At 39.9% G+C, this 21,886-nt stretch overlaps 1 protein-coding gene across 1 annotated transcript in view; it reads left to right on the plus strand.

Moving 5' to 3' along the window:
* Positions 1-14,858, plus strand: part of rap1aa (RAP1A, member of RAS oncogene family a) — a 94,668-nt gene extending 79,810 nt beyond the window's left edge. The window contains exons 6-8 of the mRNA XM_043716372.1: positions 9,784-9,927; positions 11,177-11,292; positions 14,234-14,858. Coding sequence (XP_043572307.1) covers positions 9,784-9,927; positions 11,177-11,263 — 231 coding nt within the window. The 3' untranslated portion in view covers positions 11,264-11,292; positions 14,234-14,858. The remainder of the gene's footprint in view (positions 1-9,783; positions 9,928-11,176; positions 11,293-14,233) is intronic.
* The last annotated feature ends 7,028 nt before the right edge of the window (positions 14,859-21,886 follow it).

Consider the following 21,886-nt stretch of genomic DNA (forward strand, 5'->3'; position numbering starts at 1 on the left):
ATCCCCCTCCATCCCATGCCTTCGTATTTTGTGCAATAGCCTACCGTGAAGAACCTTATCACGTCTTACTGAAATCCATATCCACCACATCAACGGATTTTCCCTCAGTCAGCACGTCAAAGAACTCTAGGTTTGTGATGCACCACCTACCCTTCAGAAAAGTGTTGACGACCCATAATCAACTTATTTCACTCTAGATAATGAATCCTATCTCTTATAACCTTTTTCCAACACTTTACCCACAACCGAAGTAAGACTCACTCGTTTATAATTGCTCGGGTTGTCTTTACTCCCTTTTTTGAACAAAGGGGCAATATTTGCAGTCTTCTGGAACTATTCCTGTAGAAAATGATGACAAAGATCAAAGCCAAAGGCTCTGCAATACTAAAATACTTTTTATTTTTTTCCCCTGCATGGATTTAATTTTGAACTGTTTTTATCACTAGCTTCTACATTTCTTGGCATTGGGCAGATGACCTAGCTGGATGGCTTCTGCAAATACCAATCTTTTAATGGCATGTTGCTAGGTGAGGCAAGAGTTGTCAGAGGTGGCTCAGATCCATGACTGCTGAGATCTGTATGGTCTGGTTCAAGATTCCTGAGTTTCCCCCATTCACTATTTTTCCCTTTGTTTCAAAGCTTATAGAGAGACAAAGTTGAATAGAGACTACTGTTTGCCAAATCTAAGAGGTGACTAGAGTTCTTATTGTTTGTTACTTTACAGTGTAAAGACCCACTGGCAGACGGTGGCCTGCCAGATAAAGGCAAACTGGTTCATTTCTTCCTCCAGTTTTGCTGAAAAGTTTGTGTAGATTTTTGTCCAAAAAGGAAATGGATCAGGATCTGTCTCATGTACTGGTTGATTCTACTTTGTACTAATCTCCCTGATTTTTATTTAACTTGAGTGATTACCATGCTCCAAAGCCACGTACAAATGAGGTGAATAAGTGTTGAAAATGGCCAGCAGGCCTGGTAGTTGTGGAGAAAGTTAATATTTTGATTTGATTGCTTTTGATTTGATTTATTTTAATATTATAGATTTTATTGCCTTTTGGGATGTAAGTAAATGCTGGAGTGAGCTCAGGCTAGCATCTCTGCTTTCAAACCTGCCAACCCATTATGGTGCACATCACTGGGACCAGTTATCTATACGAATTTCAAACTTTTCCATTTAATCTCAGGGTCAGCTTAAAATTGCATGTGTGCTGCAAGCAATCTGTAAATGCAGTCATAGCATAACAAGGCCAGGTCTATGAAGCATGTTTTGTATGCAGCAGTGAAATGGGCAACTTTGCACTAATGCTGTTGATCTAGCAATTGAAGTATAGTAAACGATAGCAGTACAGCACACTGGTTGAATACCTCCAGCTACAAATTTAAAGACTTGCATGTGACTTACTGAGATATTTGTATCATTGGTCACAGGTGAGGTGCTGGAAGACTGGAGGTTGGCTAACATGGTGCCACTATTTAAGGGTGGTAAGGACAAGCCAGGGAACTATAGGCCAGTGAGCCTGATGTCTGGGGTGGGTAAGGTTTTGGAGGGAATCCTGAGGGACAGGATGTACATGTATTTGGAAAGGCAAGGACTGATTAGGGATAGTCAGTATGGCTTTGTGTGTGGGAAATCATGTCTCACAAACTTGATTGGGTTTTTTGAGGAAGTAACAAAGGATTGAGGGCAGAGCAGTGGATGTGACCAACATGAGCTTCAGTAAGGTGTTCGACAAGGCTCCCCATGGGAGACTGATTAGCAAGGTTAGATCTCACTGAATACAGGGAGAACTAGCCATTTTGGATACAGAACTGTCTCAAAGGTAGACGGTGGGTTGTTTTTCAGACTGGAAGCCTGTGACCAGTGGAGTGCCATAAGGATCAGTGCTGGGTCCTCTACGTTTTGTCATTTACATAAATGATTTGGATGTGAGTTCAAGAGGTACAGTTAGTAAGTTTGCAGATGACACCAAAATTGGAGATGTAGTGGACAGTGAAGAGAGTTACCTCAGACTACAGTAGGATCTTGATCAAATGGGCCAATAGGCTGAGAAGTGGCAGATGGAGTTTAATTCAGATAAGTGCTGCGGTGCTGCACTTTGGGAAAGCAAATCTTAGCAGGATTTATACACTTAATGGTAAGGTCCTAGGGAGTGTTGCTGAACAAAGAGACCTTGGAGTGCAGGTTCATAGCTCCTTGAAAGTGGAGTCGCAGGTAGATAGGATAGTGAAGAAGGCGTTTGGGATACTTTCCTTTATTGGTCAGAGTATTGAGTAGAGGAGTTGGGAGGTCATGTTGCGGCTGTATAGAGCATTGGTTAGGCCGCTGTTGGAATATTTCATGCAATTCTGGTCTCCTTCCTATCATAAAAGATGTTGTGAAACCTGAAAGGGTTCAGAAGAGATTTACGAGGATGTTGCCAGGGTTGAAGGATTTGAGCTGTAGGGAAAGGCTGAACAGGCTAGGGCTGTTTTCCCTGGACCGTCAGAGGCTGAGGGGCGACCTTAGAGGTTTATAAAATTGACGGGTAAATTGGCAAAGTCTTTTCGCTGGGGTCAGAGCGTCCAGAACTAGAGGGCATAGGTTTAGAGTGAGGGGAAAGATATGAGACCTAAGGGGCAACCTTTTCACACTGGGTGATAGGGTATGGAATGAGCTGCCAGAGGAAATGAAGACTGGTATAAATGCAACGTTTAAGAGGCATTTGGATGAGTATATGAATAGGAAGGGTTTGGAAGGATATGGGCTGGGTGCTGGCAGGTGGGACTAGATTGGGTTGGGATATCTGATCGGCATGGACAGGTTAGACCAAATGGTTTCTATGCTGTTCATCTCTGACTCTGTGTAAATGATTGTGACCTCTGGACAGTGTAAAGCTCTAAGTATTTTAAAGTGCAGTTGCTATTGTAATATAAACTCTTAATCTGCACAGAGCTAAGCATTGCAACCAAAGTATGGTGATAACATTCTGATCTGCTTTAATCATTAAGCAATAAGATGTTGGCCAGGATACCTTGGTAATCTGATTTGCTCTTTGAAGTAGTACCATGTATCTTTTATGTTCCACCTGAGGGCTGATGAGTCTCCGTTTACTGTCCTAGACAAACGCTGTAAATACTACACCTAAGCAGCTTTATACTAGTGTCAACCTACATTTTGGCTTTGAGTCTGTGTAGAGTTTAACTTGAATCCACTGCAACTAGATCAAATACTGCAAACAGCTTCAGCTGATGTTATTAGACATATGTAAAACTGTGAAGCCAATTTTCTTCAAGAAGCCACTCTTCTGTAGCGGTTATGTAGTAAATCAACATGCACTAATTCAGATGAAACATAGGATTGCTGGACAGATCTAAATTTGTATGCAGAGCTTGCTGATATAGTTCAATGCCATTTTAAATTGCTATGTTGTGTACCCACTTCAACAATGGAGTATGACGGTGCAAACTTTTGTGTGTTTTAATCAGTCTCTCCTGTACAGTACTGCAGCTGCCAGTTCTGAGATGCTGTGATAAGTGTACAAAGGCAATTTCTGTATGTGGACATGACAATGTGTACACAATTTTTAAATTAGAGAAAATGTTCATTATGTGAATCATCTGGTGAGTTTGTGGTGGAAATTCTACGAAAACCTGCATATATCACTGGCAGTGATGTGTAAAACTTAACTCACTCCCCAAAGTTCTCTGAACCATGATGTCAATATGGCTCTCTTAATAGATGAGACTTTCCAAGAACTGAAGCAATCTTGGCAGATTATATCTCTGGCACTCGTTTATTTGAAGTTGTGTAGGCCCATGCACACACCTGTTTGAAATACTTATTTAAAAATAATAAACACTTCATTTAACTTAGAATGTTTCAGACAGGCTTAAGAGGCAATTTTAATTGACATGCTTTATTTGGAATATTTGTAAGTTGTGTTGTATGGATTGAAAGTGTGTTTTAGTGTAGGCTTTTTCCTGACATAGGCCTCATTCACACGTTTACTTGTCATCTTACCCTGTTGCTGTTTGGATGATTGGGTCGGAATTCTAGAAGCCTAGTCTAAAATACCATCTTCCAATCACAATTTGTATTTCTGCCAGGCTATGTATATTATCCACAAGTCAAAGTTTATGCTAGAGTATGGGGTAATTCACTTCAAATTTTGAATAAACATTAAAAATGTTTAGCTGGTACAGTAAACACTTCATTCTGCATCAGAATCTGAAATGGTACAGATTGTAATTAATGTCTTTAACAAGTCTGATTTTTGTCACTGAACAGGAAGCATTGCAATGATTGGACTCGGGCTGTCACTGGATGAGGAGACTGCCCAATGATTTGAATTTACTTTCAGCATCATAACTTGACAATGTTTGTCTGTTAAGGAGGGTAGGGAGTAGAAAGTGAGCTTTTTTAATAGCTGCACTTAAGAGTGGAGGGAGGAGTGATTCTTCCACAATGCAATTGAAATGAAATTGTGTACCTGTTTTATGAAGGATATCGTTTAAATGGAAGAAGGGCTCCAACATAAGACATTGTTTCAATACAGGCAGTCCTTAAATCTGGCATGTGGCAGATTTTTGAGAGCACTATGATTCTAACCAATGTTACTATTGGAAAAAATCTGATCCCAGAATGAAATCTTGCATTGTCAATCCTTTTTGGTTTTTAATGTGGCCATCTTTCGTTGAAGCGTTGTCATGCATGGCTGTAGATTTGGGTTTAACAATGAAAAACAAAGCAAAACAAAATCCTATTGACTTCCCAACATTATCAATTAAGTTAATTGAACTACAAAGACTTTTCCTTTCCTGTCTGATCTATAGGTTTGACTTAATTGCTCGGTTCCTGTCCTGAGCTGTGAAGTCTTGGTTTCTTTTGAAAATCTTTTTGAAAACAGTAGACTTTGGCTATCCAAAGCTGCAAATGCATATTTGTAAGCAAACACTCCTGGTCTGGAAGTATCATCACTACACTTTAACTGAACAGTAAAAGACATATATTTTCTCAATCTCCTTTTTCTAGGAGAGACTATTTCTAATTTCAATCAGGTTTTCAAACTGAACCCCCAAAACTTTGTTCATACTTGATACTGCTAAACTAATGGCTTAAAGTTTTCTGTCTCTGGTCATAAATTCCACAAAGACAAACTTCCATCAGCACTCCAAGAAGCTTTTTATTTGTTCATGGGAGGTGGGCAACACTGGCTAAACCAGTATTGCCCATCTGCAGTTGCCCTGAGTTGAGTCAGCTGCGTTGCTGTGGGTCTGGAGTCACCTAAAAGAATGTTAGTAAACCAGATTTTTTCCCCCAGTGATTGACACTGGTTTCGTGGTCATCATTATTTGTCATAGGAACAAGAGAAGGCAGTTCAGTGATATCGTGGCTAATCTGTGCCCAATCTCCATATACAGTTGGTTTTGCTATAACACATTTCTTTAACACGAATTGGCTTTATCGCATATGAAAAATTTAGAGCACGAACTTTCTTAACCTATATTGGCTATTTTGCGAATCCAGCCACATTAGTTGAAATGGTGCGGCTATTGCACAATTTTCTTGTAACGTGGGATTGCATGAGAACTGAACTATCATGTTTTATCAGAACGACTGTGTACCTGTATTTGGCCCAGGTCCCTGTTTAATATCTTCAGCTTAACAAAAATTTATCTATCTTGGATTTCAAGTGGCATGATCCACCATCCATTGCTAGAGCAGTTTGATCCTAGACTATTTTTAGACTGTGTACATCCTAGTTCTAGAATCCCAGCAGTGGAGATAGCTGCTTTTATCTATTTTGCCTTTTTCTGCTAAACTCATTTGGTTCCAGATTTTGGAAAAAACATTATTCAAATTGCACCATCTCCCATGGCAGTATTCAAACCTGGGTCCCTGGAAGATGACTGGATCTCTGGATTACTTGTCTAGCAATAATATCACTAAGCATTTGCTGCTTTAGGTTTCAAACCTAATCTGAGACATACTGATTGAAAATTATTCTGGAAAGACCGATCTGTTTCTTTTAAGCACCTTCGCAAAAGTAAGCCGACACCCATTTGCCATTAATTTAAAATCCAAACTCTCCTCTTTGTCCAACTTTACCATATCTTACAAAGTAATCTTTTTCAAGTTATTATGTTTTTAAGATGTCATTGGATCAATTCCATTGACCACTTTTGGGGAAATGTGCACAAAGCACCATCTGTTTTTAGATTAGATTACCTACAGTATGGAAAAAGGCCCTTCAGCCCAACAAGTCCATGCTGATCGTCTGAAGAGTAACCTACCAAGACCCATTTCCCTACCCTACATTTTAACTAATACCTGTTCAAATAGTCTTTTGGAATTTAAGTACAGCAACAAAAAGGACATTCTTAATTTTGAGTTGTAAGCTATTTTAAAACCTTGTGTGTCTTAGGCCATCACCAGCTTGACTGGTTATGTAAGTTTTCAGGCTATGCAATGCTGAAAATAATTACTATATTTGTCATGTTCCTGTAATTACATGCTAGTTGCTAAAACATGTTGTGTACCTGTCTTTTTATATTTAAGGTCTTGCAGGTGTCTGAATGCTGTACTCCAGGAGTAACCTTATTTACATTGCTTGACTCTTGCTGAGTTGGAATTTCAACGAACCTGTTTAGGGGAAGGCTTGACACACGTCTGAATACCTGCACACTAAGCTCACTATGGGTATAGTGTAGGAAAGTGGAATAGATCAGCCAAGATTACATTCACCAGCAGAGCAGGCTTGAAGGGCAATGGCTTCATCCTATATTAAGCAATTTCTTTGACTATTCATGTTGAGCAAGCTTCAATTCACTAAATCAATCACTACAGAACTGAGTTGAAATGGAAATACTCAATGGCTATCATTGGGTTGTCATTGCCAGTTCAGAGAACCACCATTACCGCCTCTGGGGATTGAAAGATTGATAAATGCAGTGTTGTTTATCTGGCTGTGTCCAAGAGTTAATCATGAAGTACTTTTTAAGAAATCCAACTTTTTTCATAATTTTTAACTGATTCCAAATTAGGCGATTGATCGGGAATTCTTAAGAATTGTTGTCTGCCCTGGGATTTATTAAATCTCAGCTATGTCCATCATGCTAGTAATGGGATTCCTTAAACTCCAGCCAGTACAGCTGACTTGTGCAAAATTGAAAAATCTGTGCTGTACACCCCTGGTGTATTACTTATTGGGTTATGTGGTAGCTGGGTATCAGGTGGCTCTGAAAAGCTTGAAGTGAGCTAGCTTTCAGTTGGTAATATAAGTGCTGCTACTCTTTAGGTTTCATAATGTGCAATTAAAAAGAGAGATTTAATTGACATTGTAATAGATACTGAGTCTATTAAGAATCATTTAGGCACCCTCCATAGCTTTGAATCTCTGCTACTTTTTTGTCCCTTTTCACTTCAGTCTAATTCAGGCAAGATTTTTTTATTCACTGTGTGCGATTCCAATTAGTGTTTGTTGCATGCCCCTAGTTGCCCTTTAGGTGATGAGTTGCCACCTTTGTTGCAGTCTGTGCTGTAGGTAGTTCCACAGTTCTTGGGAGGCATTTCAGGATTTTGATCCAATGACTCTGAAGGAATGGCGATATATTTCCAAGTCAGGGCGGTGAATGGCTTGGAGTGAAGCTTGCAGGTGGTGGTATTCCCAGATATCTGTTGCCCTTGCGTAGATGGAAGTGGTCAATGGTTTGAAAGATGCTGTTTAAAGATCTGTCTGAATTTCTGCTGTGTATCTTGTAATTAGCGCACACTGCCACTGAGTCTGGTGCTGTAAGAAGTGGATGTTAGTGGCTGTGGTGCCAATCAAGTGGACTGCTTTGGCTTGGATGATAAGCAGCTTGTTGGTGCTGTGCCCATTCAGACAAGTGGGAAGTATTCCATCACACTGCTGACTTGTACCTTGTTGGTGGGCAGGCTTTGGGGAGCCAGGAGATGGAATCCTGTGAGTAGCTCTAGTCTCTGACCTGCTCTAATATCCACTGTACTTCTACAGTGAGTGCAGTTGAGCTTTTCGTCAATGGTAAACCCCAGGATGATATGAGGATTCAGCCATGGTAATGCCATTGACAAACTGTTGAGGGGCAGTGGTTAGACTCCATCTTATTGGGGATGATATTGCCTGGCATTTGTGACATGCATGTTACTTGCCACTCGTCAGCACAAGCCTAGATATTGTTCAGATGTTGTTGCATTTGAAGATGAACTGCTTTAGCATGAGTTCGTGAATAATGCCGAATATTGCGCAATCATTGAACATCCCCACTTCTTCTTTCTTTCCCCCTCCCCCCAAATGATGGAGGAAAGGTTATCAATGAAGCAGCTGAAGCTGGTTGAGCCTAGGAGACTATCCTGAGGAACTCAAGGACTCTGGCACAGTGGTAGTGCTTCTACCTCTGAACCAGAAGACCTTGGTTTGAGTCCTACCTTTTCCAGAGGAGTGTTGTAGCATCTCTAACCAGGTTGATTTAGCAAATAAATCTTTCCTTTGGAACTCGTGCAGAGATGCCCTGGTGATGAGATGACTGGCCTCCATCAATCACAACCATCTTCCACTGATGTGGGGATGCTAGTGTTGAACTGATGTGGACAAGGTCAGAAGCCACATGGCATCAGGTTATAGTCCAACAGATTTTTGAAATCGCAAGCTTTTTGGAGCACTGCTCCTTTGTCTGGTGAAGTGGAGCAAAGTGCATAGACACAGAATATATAGGGGGAGAAATAATGGGCAAGATAATTCCAAGTAATTAAGTGTCAACAGATATTTACAAATAGAGTAAAGCGTCAACAGCTGAATAACAAGTGCAGAGTTGTCCTGTGAACAGATTAAGACAGAAGGATAATTACAAATCAGAAAGGTGCTAGAGACAAACTAAGTGGCTGGAATAACATGAGTAGGTATCAGACACATGACCAGGGTCTATCCAAAGTAACAAGTAATCCAAAACTGTACAAACTAAGGTAGAGAGAACAACAAATAGGGTAATGGTGTCAGAACAGAAGTGAGGGTTTTATAGATACTGAAAAGTATAGTGGTGTTACATGTCACACGACATGAACCCAAGATTGTGGTTGAGGCCAGCCTCATGAGTGGAACTTGATTATCAGGTTCTGCACATTGCTTCTGCATTGTCATATATCTCAAAGACTGCCTTGGACACTCATGAATATCAGAAGCTGAATGACCTTAACAGCTCAAGTGCTCCCTGACTGGGAGGGAACACTGCTGCCTGACAATCATTGCATGGTGTCTATTTGTCTATTGTCATAGTGCCTGCATGGTCTCACTGATATACCATGCCTCAGGGCATCCTTTCCTGCAGCATATGAGGTAGACAATGTTGACAGTCACATGAGTATGTACTGTATGCATGTTCTCGGGTGATATCAGGTTGGACTTGTTCTGCTTTTTGTGTACAGGACATAGGCAATTTTCCATATCGTCAGGTAAATGCCAGTGTTATGACCATACTGGATTCATTTGACCAAGGAAGTAGCAAGTTCTGGAGCAAAGTCTTCGGTACTGTTGCTGGAGTTTGTCATTGGCTATAACCATGGCAGTTATAGTTATTTCTCCAGTTATTTCTTGACATGATGTGGAATGAATTGAATTGACTGAAGGCTGGCATCTGGATCAGATTATTACAATAGAAATAGCATCTTTTCATTTTACTGATTGACCAAGCCCTTTAAGGCAAAATTGTACAATCAGAAATCAATGTAAAATTTAGAACATCCGAGTCTGTCACTAATAACAGCCTTGCACTGCTGCTTCTGTTTTTTCCCAGGTTCCAATGATTCTGGTTGGCAATAAATGTGACTTGGAAGATGAACGAGTAGTGGGCAAAGAACAGGGCCAGAACCTAGCAAGACAATGGAACAACTGTGCCTTTTTAGAGTCTTCTGCAAAGTCAAAGATCAACGTTAATGAGGTATGGCTAGATATTCTCTTGGGTGCTGTTTCCTGTTCACCTTCGACTTGATCATGGCCCAGAAAACTACCTTAGGATCATCTCCTTAAAGAGGAAAGGGAAGAGAAATGGAAAATTGTCACTCCCACTTGTTTGAGTTGAGTCACATGAAATAGAGACTGGGTAGTTTCACTGTCTAACCATGCAATACCTAACCTTCAGAGTGCTTACAGCATTTTGAATGAACAATGGACAGTGTTCCATTCCCTACTGGTGGTTTCTCTTGAATGCTTTGTTATAACCATGCAAAAAGAAAAATTCACTGAAACCAATTTAAGGTCATGATGTTTTGCACAATATTGAGGTGAACAAGTCCCTGACAGATAACAGGACTTTTGTCAGTGCAGAATGGACTTTGGAGCCTTGGAAAAGTAATGCCGTGTTTTTTTATTCATGGGATGATGTAACATGGGATAAAATAAATTGGCATGACGTTTGATGAAGCATTTGAGTGGCATGCCCTGGTAAGAAACCTGGCTTTGCGATTGCAGTTGCTATTCTAGGACAGTTTCACGTCAGCAAAGTCAATTTTTGCCATCTCCTTTCTAGATGCTCATCCTCAATTTAACTCCTCCCCTTTGAACATTTGTCTCTTTTTCTGACCCGACAGTTTTAAATTAAAAGACACTCCAGATTAGTTGTTCTCACTATCATTAGTATCCCTCCAATCCCCTTTCATACACCACCTCCTTGAGGGAATGTCTTTCTAACCTTTCCACTGACATCGGGACAGCTTGATGGTCTTTGTGTGGGCCAATGCTAGTGAGAGTTCAACCTGACAAGAGCACTTACTTTTCAGCTAACTACCTTGAAAGTGTATGCTTTAGCAGTGTCTGGATTGTCAGTACATTGAATATGGTTGAATTTTCACCAAGTGAATAGGCAAGGTGGGTCTAAACTACTCCAAACCATACTACTTTGCAGAAGCAAAGAGGTGATTAAAGTTTCCATTCACTTGTCTTAAAATCTTCAGTGAACTAATCCAAAGAGACTTGCATTGATGCAGCTTTTCTCTGTTCCAAGCACTTCAAATCTAATTAAGTACTTAAAGTTGTAATTATTATTATTTTGTCAGACAAAGTGCATCTACCACGACATCCCTTTTATGTAACAAGTTGATGTGCAACAACATTTTCCCCATTAGTGCTGTGAGTAAAATGTCTCATCCTAATTTTTTGCGATCAAAAATGTTATTCTTTTCCTTCTGCAGATCTTTTATGACCTGGTCAGACAGATCAATAGGAAAGCACCAGTGGAAAAGTGTAAAAAGAAGAAATCCCAATGTATGCTGCTTTAAATGTCTGCTATGCAGCAGGTCTGAGCCAGGTAAGATATTGAGGGAGTTTGTTCAACATTGAAGGGATTTCTGTAGAAATGTCACCTGCTGCTTAAATATGGCAGTGCCACCTTTTGGGTTCCTGCTTTGGCTGTAATTACTTTTTTTTTTGATCTGGCCTGTGCTGACTCTGCCACAGTTGAGCCTTGGGTCCCACAGTCAGAATAAACAGCTATGGTCTAAGTTTACTCCTACCCAGTGCAATGAAAAGCTGTCTTCTGAAAATGCACCTGACCAGTTCGACTGAAGGGAACCCCCTTCCCTTGAATTGTAATCTGGTTTCCAGGTACTGATTAGCTTGATGTATGTTTCCATGTTCTTTCTTTAATTGTCAGTGATGGAGATTAAGAGGCTTTAAAGGGGCAAGTACTATTTCACACAAGTACGGTGTTCAATATTTTCTGCCGGCACAAACACTTTTTTTTTTTCTGGATTAAAGGTAGTACACAAGAGGCTTAGAGATGCCACTTCAATTTTTATGCAGGCAAATTGTGACAAAAAATCTCAAATTTGTAATTCTGTTCAAGTACCAAAGGGCAGATTTATCTTGCATCTGCCAGAAATGCTTTGACAAGCAGTTAAGATGGTAAATTGCATGTTGGCCTTTTTTCCAAAGGATTGAAGTGCAGAAGTAGACAGGTCTTGGTAAAATTGTGCAGGTTTATGATGAGATCAAGGCTAAGTACAATTTTCGTCTTGTCTATAGAGGGTATACCTGCTTTTGAGATGGTATAGCAGGAGGTTCAATAAATTAGTCCCAATTGGTCATGTAAATTAGGCTTCTATTCTGAGGATCGCATGAGGGATGATCTCATTGAGGTGTACAAGTTTCTGAAAGGGCTTTACTGGATAGATGCTGAGAACTTGTTTCTGTGATTGGCGAATCTAAACATGAATGCATCTTTGGGGTGAGGGGCCAATCATTTAAGACTGAGAAAGAATTGCTTCATTCAAGGCTCACTAATCCACAGAATTTTTTAACTCCAGGTTGAGACACTCCATTGTCTATCACATGCTTAAAATGTGTTCAGATCTTTGGTGTCTAAGGAATTTAAGCAAATGAGCAGTAGACTGAAATTTAAGTTGAAGCCCAAGATGAACCAGGGATGTTTTAAATGGAAGAGCAGGCTCAATGGCACATTTTTTTAACTTGTGTTCAAATTCTAGAGTCATAGGGATGTGCATCGTTTCATGTACATGGAATGGTTTGTAATATAGTCACTGCATTGCAAACTGAATGACTTGTTATTTATCTATATACCCCATAAGCAATTTGAAATTAATTCCTTGCTGTTGGTTGAACTGCTCTGCTTCAATGTTATGATCCACTAGACTGCATGAATGGGGGATTGCAGTTTAACAACCCGCCCAAAGTGACTGAACAACACTTGCACAATGCTTGCTAGTCATCCATTCAAGTTTTGACCTTGCAGCCTTCAGATTGCAGAGATCCTAATATGGTGGGGCTAATATAGAATGGTAATATGTGTATTTTTAATCTATCTGAGTCATGTTCTGTCCTCTGTGCTGAATGTTTCCTTTCTTTTGCATAGCTTGAGACTTTTAGCTATAACTAAGTTAGTGCTTTGACTAAAATTTAGTGCAATACAATTTAAAGAGTAGTCAACTCTTCATATGATGCAGCACCCTTTTCCTTTGGTCACTTCCAGAGACATCTTTGAGAACCTTGGTAAATGCATGAATAATAGGAAAAAATAGAAATTTAAATAATAATCACTTATCACATTCTGGTGAAGTACTACTTATAAATTTCAAATGACTGGAATTTTGGTACTTAACTAATTTGCTTTCTTTTTTTTTTTGCAGTTTTAATTCTTGTGTATTATCTGATTGTCTGTCAGTTTGTTTGATCTGGTGATCCAGTGACCGATTAGACAGATCTGTTTCGACATGCTACAATTTGTAAACGCCCTGATTTATATATATATATATAGCAAGTTGGTCAACCCAGATACTGTGACCCAGTGTTTATGCTGTAATCCAATCATCTTTCAACCTAAATCAGAGCATTTCTTGTTTGCCTTTTTGTATGTTTATCTGGACCCTCTTTAATTGCATCTGTATTTTATTTAAAGTTTCAACCACTCTATTTGATAGCAGTTTCACATTCTTAGTACCTCCTGTGTAAAATCACTTGTGAATCCCTCTAACTTTTTTTAAAGTTGTTGATGACTTGTCGTATTTTCGTGCCCTTGGTTGTGGTCTTCCCTGCAAGTGGAAACATTCTTTCGGCATCCATTCTATCTAAACCTTCATAATTTTAAGTGACTTTTTTCAAGTCGCTTCCAGACCTGGCTGTATACTCTTACTTGATAGCTAATCCTTGTGTTTCTGCTGTCATTTTAAATCTTTTTATTTTCCTCTCCAGTGCCATTTCAATCTTATAATATGGTGACTGGCATTGAGCACTTTGGCTAACAGGAGCTTCCCTGAATTAGTTTTTGTATGGGAATGTACAAGGTCAGGGAAATGTTGCAGTCTTGTTCAATCCCCAACTTCTCTAATTCTATACTCCTACCCATGCACATTCCTTAGATATTTTTCTCTACCAAATATGTGCCAGCTCCTCTGTTCATCGTACTGTATGGCCTTCAACCACTAACTGTCACAGCCTGTGGTTTGATAGATTCCCATTAGAAGTCTGGGTCTGCTTTTTTTTTTCAACAGTTGAATTTTTCACTGGGATCTATGGCAATGTTGAATGTGATTTGTCCTGGACACTGGAGATATATTTAAATGTTTTATGGAAGCCCCTCTTCCCACTTTAGTTTCATTTAGAAACTTCAGCTTTGAAGCTTACAGGACTGTTTGATTTATTACCAAAGGAGATGGTGTTGACTTGTATTTGTAATTTTGCATTCGATGTATATCTTGTTCTGAGACTTTTTTTTTCCCCATTGCCGTTTACAGGTATGAAGAACTGTTGCCTAATTGGAAAGTGCCAGCATTCCAATTTCAAAAAAAATTAACATATCTGAAGAGGCTTCACCCGTTTTTATATCTTCAATTTAAAAAGAGATCTCCAGAAGACAGTTTGCACATACTGTTCCTGAAATTTGCCATGTGCATCGCTTGAACAGACAGTATTTTCACCTTTTTGCATAGTGGTTATAGCCAATGTGGATTTAATGATGAGTTTAGTTGTATGATTATACAAAAAAAAAGCATGGACACATTTCCAATGTTGTAGATGTTGCAAGTGAAATTAAGAGTTGATTACATATTGGCCTTTTATCATCGCACCTCTTCTCCCTATCGAGCACTAATAGTTCACGGATAGTTTTTGACATTTTTAGTCCATATTGTTCCCTAATGGACTTCTCCCAACAGTTAACATCTACTTTTGGTCATTGTGGCTCCGTTTTATATTGGGAAGTTACAAGATCACTTTTACTTTCACTATACAATTGTATTCTAATTAAAATGTTTTGTGCATAATGCTTTGGAAAAATGGGTCTTTTATAGGAAAACTGTGGAAAGCTGATTTCTATGTCTCTCTCAAAGCTGAAATATATTATACTAAACCAACTCTAAACTAGTTTCTTTGGTCTATTTTATTTTCCAATCTGGTTTTTGAATACTATATTGTGCATCAGATTGTTGCACTGTAGGTATGACAGAATATTCCCTTCTCTGATATAGACCTCTTGCAGTTCCAGATATTAGTCTGTTTCTGTCTGTTCTCTTCCAGCCTATCTTAATCCCCTTCTAATGGATGACTTCTTGAGAGCCAGCAGCTTAAAAAGAATTTCTGAATCCTAGGCCAGGTTAACACCAAAATGTTCATCGTCTGAAATTTCCACATTGAAAACTTAAGAAATGTGAGGACCCGTACCGTTATAGATTTTGACCCTTTAGATTTTTTTGTCCGGGGTGAGTTCTCTTAAGTTGAAACAGCATGTTAGCATTTGTGGTTGCAAACATTTGTTGGAAGTGAACTAATAGGAATAGACTTTATTTAATTATTTTGAAGTGCAATTTTCTTTAAACCTCCTGTGTCACCTTATGAATCCAGTATGGGGCTTAGGTCCAAAAGAAGCAGAAGTTGTATTTATCAAATTATTTATGTTGCATGTTATCACTCACATCAATGCTGGACTGACTGAATTTTTTTTTGAGAACTAATTATCTTGACATCACCCATTTCTAGTTGTAATATCACTCTGGGTATCTGGTTTAAACTTTTGAATAGTTTCTAATTGGATTGACGGTTGCTTGTGAATTCAAGTAAAATGGGTACGTTCTTGACTCTTTATTCCAATTGGGTTAATGTTCTAGATTGAGACTTTTATTTTAGCCAAGAATTGCCGATGCTGGAGATCTGATAGTGCTGGAGACATTCAGCAGGTCTGAGGCATCTGTAGAGGCAAAACCGTTCCCCTTTCAAGTTCAATGGCCCTTCGTCAGAAAAGAATTGTGCATTCTATCAGCAAATGTCCACTTAATCTTTATTAAACCCTTTGATAGTTGGGCCAAATTGTGTCAGGGTTTAGGCTGACGTGGAGCAGAAGTTTCTGCTTTTTGGAATGTCCAAAAGGGACAGTTGCAGATGGGCAGAGAAATGGCAGATGGAGTATAATTCGGATAAGTGAGGTGCTGCAGTTTTTGTCGGGGGGTGGGGGGGTCAGATATTAAGGAAAAGTATACAATCAGTGGCAGGACTCTGAAGAGCTTTGACTGATTGGGGGGGGGGGAACATCTTGGGGTTCAAGTACATAGCTCACTGAAAGTGGCCCCACAAGTAGATAGCATGGTAAAGGAGGCATATGGCATGCTTGCCTTTATTGGTCAGGGCATGGAGTACAAGAGGCAGAATGTCATGTTGCAGCTTTTATAAGATTTTGGTTAGGCCACATGTGGCATATTGCATTCACTTCTGATTGCCACGTTGCAGGAAGGATGTGGAGGCTTTGGTGAAGATATAGAAGAGGCTTATCAGGATGCTGCCTGGATTAGAGAAAATAAGCTATATGGAGAGGCTAGAAAAACCTAGAGTTGTTTTCTCTGGAGTGGTGGAGGCTGAGGGGAGACTTAATAGAAGTCTAGAAAAATTAAGATGCATAGATTGGGATTGACAGTCAGAATCTTCCCCAGTGTTGAAATGCCTAATACTAGGTAGCACACATTTAAGGTGAGGGAGAGATTTTGTTTTACACTAGTCAGTTTCTGGCATGTGCTGTTGGGGTGGTGATAGGGGCACTTAAAGGGCTTTTAGAAAAGCACATGAATATGCAAGATATGGACCACAGACAAGCAAGGATTAGTTTAATTTAACATATATTTGCATGTTATCACAGTTTGGCATTGTTTGGGCCTGTACCTGTGCTCTACATTTCTAGCTTCTAAGGTGAAGAAATAAAAGCTATTTAGAGACTTTTTACAGAGACTTTCTACCATGTGGAATAACTGAGCTCAAAGGCATGGATTTTGAGGAAAGCCTGACCAGAAAAGGAATAGGAGGATATTCTGATGGGGTGAGGTGGTGGGTGGAAGAAGGTTTGAGATATAAACAGCATGAACCAGTGAGACTGAAGATTTATTCCTGAGATGCATCTTCTGTATAATATTTTATTCTGTTGGTGTAGCGTCATCACTTAGATAAACAATCTGGATGTTAGTAGATTGGCAGATCTCTCTGCAATAGCATAACCCCAGGCATGTGACAGTGGTACTGTTTTGACTGGAGCTGGCTATTCATGTGCTCTGAGCCTGTGCATACACCTCTGCCGGCAGGTAGAGCACGCACTTAATTCAAATCTGGCCAAGTTATTTTTCTTTTTCACAGCACATAGCAGCTGGTATGAATTATGTTTTCTAATCAGAGCAACTTTTTCTTGGATAATGAATACACAGGAGCCATGCCACTTAGCCACACACCTTTTATTTTTAAAGTTATTCATAATGCAGGTTTGAGTGCATCAATGGCCACAACCCTTGTACTCCTGCAGTCATTTTTTTGAAGAGTTCCTAGTTGATCTGTGACTCAAGTATGGTAAGGAATTCTGAACACTAATGAGCTGTGAGACTGGTGCTGTCTTCTGCAGTCACCAATAAGAGCTAGTTGAAGTCTTTAGATTTTAAATCTGAACAATTGATTCTTGTTAATCCAGAATTAAGGTATATCTGTGCAGAATAATTGTAATGTAGGTATCATAGCACCCAGTTTATAGAATGAGTTTGCACATCAGTAATGTAACAATGGGCTGACATGTTCCTTTTGTGATGTTGGTTGAGGGATGAATATTGGCCAGGATCCCTGCTCTCATTTGAACAAGTACCATGGATTATTAACATCTGTTTGTGGTGCTTTTATTTAATGTCTTACCTGAAAGACTGCACTGCCAGCAGAGCAACACTCGCTTATGACTGTGCTGGAGTGTCAACTTTCAGCACACAACGTAAAAGAAACAATTCCTGGAGTGGATCCAGAACCTTCTGAGTTACCAACTGAGCCAGTGCTAATGACTCAATTACTGACATGTAATTGCATATATAATATCTTCCAGACTGATTATGAACTGAAATTAAAAACTTTTCAAGAACCAAAAATTGTTTCACTTTTTGGAAAGCAAGTAACTTGACACTCATTGTAAAGCCACTTTACCCAGCTGTTTGTTTAAGCAGCAGTTGGAATGTGTTTTGCAGATGAGCTAAAACCAAGGGATGTAAATTTAGGATATCCAGTTGGCATGGATGAGTTGAACCGAAGGGTATGTTTCTGTACATCTCCATGACCCTCTAAATGGGGATTCAGCCAACAGTACGGTACTGATTTGGTCTGTGGATTAGTGACTAGTTTGTTTTCACTCATGTAGCTTGGGTCTGGGGCAAGCCAAAACCCTAACCCTAATCCTATTGCGCAAGCTCAGGTTCAATCTGTTCTCTCAAGATGAAATCGCTTTAAATCTGAAGAAAGCCAGTTTGTTTTCCTTCAGTTGATATAACTTCTGATTATTAAATCAGACTTTTGTATGTATGAGCCAGTCAGTCTGTGTCTCCTGGAGAAGGAAGGTTAAGAAAGAGCATTTTGATCACACATAATCTCACTAGACCCTCTGTACAGGGGCTACAGAGTTACCTTCTCAGTCCTTCCATCTGCCCATAACACCATGCTTTGTTTTCCTGTCTGAATGTAAGGGGATCAGGTTAGTAGAGTTACATGTTCACTGTTTACCTTAAATTACTTTTTTTTGGGGGGGCAAAGAGATTAAATAAAGTACAGGAACCTGATCTGTTCTTTCTATCAACGTGGGTCTTAGATCTGGTAAATTGGGGAATTTTAGTACTAGTTAAAATTGTTAATTCTTGTGAGAACTTCAGGAATTGAGGCTTGATTTCCAATCTGGAACCTCGGGCATATCCCAAACAATTTTAACAAATAATAAAGAAATAAAATGTTTAAGGGAGAATGGAATACAAAAGTAGGTACATTATACTTCAGTTATACAGAGCATTATTAGACTATTTAATTTACTTGGTATAATGGTCTCTTTATTTAAAACACCTGAATGCATTGGAAACCATTTAGGTTTACTGGAATGGGCAACAAAGTGCTGGAGAAACTCTGATCTACAGTGTCTTTTGGAGATAAAAATGAATATAAATGATTTATTGGCATGTATTTCCCTGGATATAATGAAGTGTTCTGGTGTCACTTAAGGTACAAAAGAATAAAAGCTAACTAGCTATCTTCACCAGGTTCCTAAACTCCACTACTAGCCTTATGTATGGTCTGCACTCCGGGTCTACCACGGTCTGGAGTCCCCGTTCTGGTCACCGGCACAGTGCTCCCTGCAACATGAAGATGAAGAAAACTATAAAAGACACGAGACAAAGTGGGGAGGTTGGAGAAAAGAATGCAACAGACCTGGAGTGAACAGGCTTTCTGTGCCAGTTCCACCATCTTGAGTAGCTGGGCTCGCACTCTCCTCAGTGCTCTTTCCCCACATGTGTGCTCTCCCATCTTGAATAGGTTTCTTAAAGGAAAGAAAAAGATCAAGAGTAAAAAGGGTGGGGTGGGGGAGTTGGAGTTGGAGGTGGGTGAGCCCTGGACCAACTGTTTTGAGTCCCATGACCCTTTGTCAGAATGGAAAGCATCTGGAAATGGTATTTATGCTAATGATGGGGCAGGGAGAAAGGAGTGAGGTAAATAGATGGAGACTGTACCCACCTTTGGATAAATCTCTGCTGTCTGTCTGTCCCAAGTTACCCCAGAAGCTCCAGCTGTTCCTGCTGCTTTTCTGTTTTCCCTATTGGGTTTCCTGGTTAGGCTCCCCTTCCAAGCAACTCTGGCCAGCTCCTCCCTCGTCTCTTTGTTAGCTTTTCACTCAATTTTCCATTACATCTGATTCGATCTTCTCCTCCATGCTGCAGGGTGAATTCTATCATCGTATAGTCACTATCCCATAGAGATTCCTTCACCTTCAGCTCCCTAATCAAGTCTGCCTTATTACATCTCATCAGATCCAGAATTGCCTGTTTCCTAATGGTGTCTACCAGAGACTGTTCGAAAAAAAAAAAAGCATCTCAGATATTCGACAAATTCCTTGGGCTGTGCTAATTTTTTTTTCCCCAATTCACCTGCATGTTGAACCCTGCTCTCTTTCTCTCTCCTTTTTGAGCCCAAAGATCTGGGGTAAAACTCTTTCTCTCTCTCCCCCCTTCCCCCCCCCCCCCCCCCCCCCCCCCGGCCATGGCTATTGTCATAGTGCCTTTTAATGTAACTGTTTCTATCTCCTAATTGATTTTTCTTTCCCATATCCTAGGCAATGCTAGAAGGTCTGTACACACCTATCAGGCTCTACCTTTCCTTTGCAACTTCTCATCTCTACCTTCTGACTCTGTATCGCTTCTTGCTATAGATTTGATTTAGTTCCTTATTAACCAAGGTAACTTTTCGCACCCCCCGCCCCGCCCCGCCCATTTGTGTCTCCTTTCAATTGGATGCGTATCCTTGGATGTTTAGCTCCCAACCCTGATCTCTCTCTTAGGTGGCCCCTTACATACTGTGCATGATGTTTACCCACCCTCCCCATACTGTGTCCTATTGTTGTGGAAACTTTAAGCTAAAACCCAAACCCCTCTTCTCCCACCCCAAAAAAGCAGCATTTATTTTAAAGCCCTGTCCACAGCCCTAGTGATGGAATTCACCTGGACTCTGGTGGGTCTAGCTAGATAGCTCTTTTGGTTGCCAGTGTGGACACGGGTTGAATGGCCTCTTGTACTGTCTAATTCTATGAATTAGAGCAGGTATCCATAGCTACACTTTTTTATTTTGGAGGAGGAACTATTCAGTGAGAGAACAAGCAAGAGAATAACCAAAAAGCACATTGAGTTGCACACTACCCATAGGTGGGTTCACTGATAATCCTGTGTCTTCACAAGTTTAGACCCCATTGATACTTTGAAGAATTTTTCTTAAAAATAGTCATGGCATGAAGTTTATGGTCCAACAGGTTTATTTGGAAGCACTAACTTTCGGAGCGCTGCTTCATCAGGTGGTTGCCCAGTCCAACACTGGCACCTCCAAATCATGCTTCAAACATTTCATTGAGTCTCATTGATCCTTCCCACAAGGTGGCACCAGTGAGCTGAGTCCCAGCCTCTTCCTTCAGACAAATTGCATATAGCTCAGATTATTTCAGCAGCTGCTGCGTTTTAATGGCAAGGTTGTCTTTCTCAGAATTAAAACCTGTTTCTTTTTACTGTTTTTGGAATCTATAGGTTGGGATATTAGAGGCCCTTAGGCTTGGAGTATATGCAAAGCATTAAATTTAGGGTCTTGAACTTGTTCTTTCATTATAAGACACTGTCTGATCGGTGACCCATCCAGCTCTGTTTATCAACTCCTCTCCCTTATCCCTGAATATCTTTTTGGGTTTGAGTTATGCAATCCATCTGAGATTAACAAATGACCAAGCATCAAGTGACTTTTTATGGAAGTGAGCTCCTAAGTCCTACCACTCTTTGAAATATTTAGTTAATCTCCAGCCACCTTATATATCCCAAGTATCTTGAAAACATTGATAAATGCTTTATAGCTTTCTACATATGGGGAATACAAAACTCATTTTACATGGTGTAGCCTCATTGTTTAATCCTTTGAAGGCTAGTTTGCATTCTGGTCAATGTTGGAGTTACCAGGAATGGGATAGCATACAATCAGACTGGGTTAGGGAACCAACTCCAGATTTATTGGAAACTGCTTCATGTCATGTGAAATTTTAAGCTGTTTGTTTACTTTGAGCAATTTTGATCATTTGTTTGAAATCATCATAGAATGATTGGGAAGATCCATGAAATTTAATGGAAAATTCTGTCTGTAACTTGGGAGGTTTTTTTTTCTGAAGAGGGAACAAAGAGCTGTTGAGGTGAAGTTTAATGTAATGTATGTAGATTTCCAGAAGACAGACTTGAGAAATATAATGGATCCTGTAAAGGAATTAGAACGAAAAGCACATCAGAATTGACGGTTCAGAAACTGTAATTTTAGGGCTGGAAGGTGGTGTGTTGTGGAGTTCCTCAGGGCCAGTATCAGGACCGTTACATGATCAAGATTATGGT

This window comes from Chiloscyllium plagiosum, chromosome 26, assembly GCF_004010195.1.
Source record: "Chiloscyllium plagiosum isolate BGI_BamShark_2017 chromosome 26, ASM401019v2, whole genome shotgun sequence".
Lineage (NCBI taxonomy): Eukaryota > Metazoa > Chordata > Chondrichthyes > Orectolobiformes > Hemiscylliidae > Chiloscyllium > Chiloscyllium plagiosum.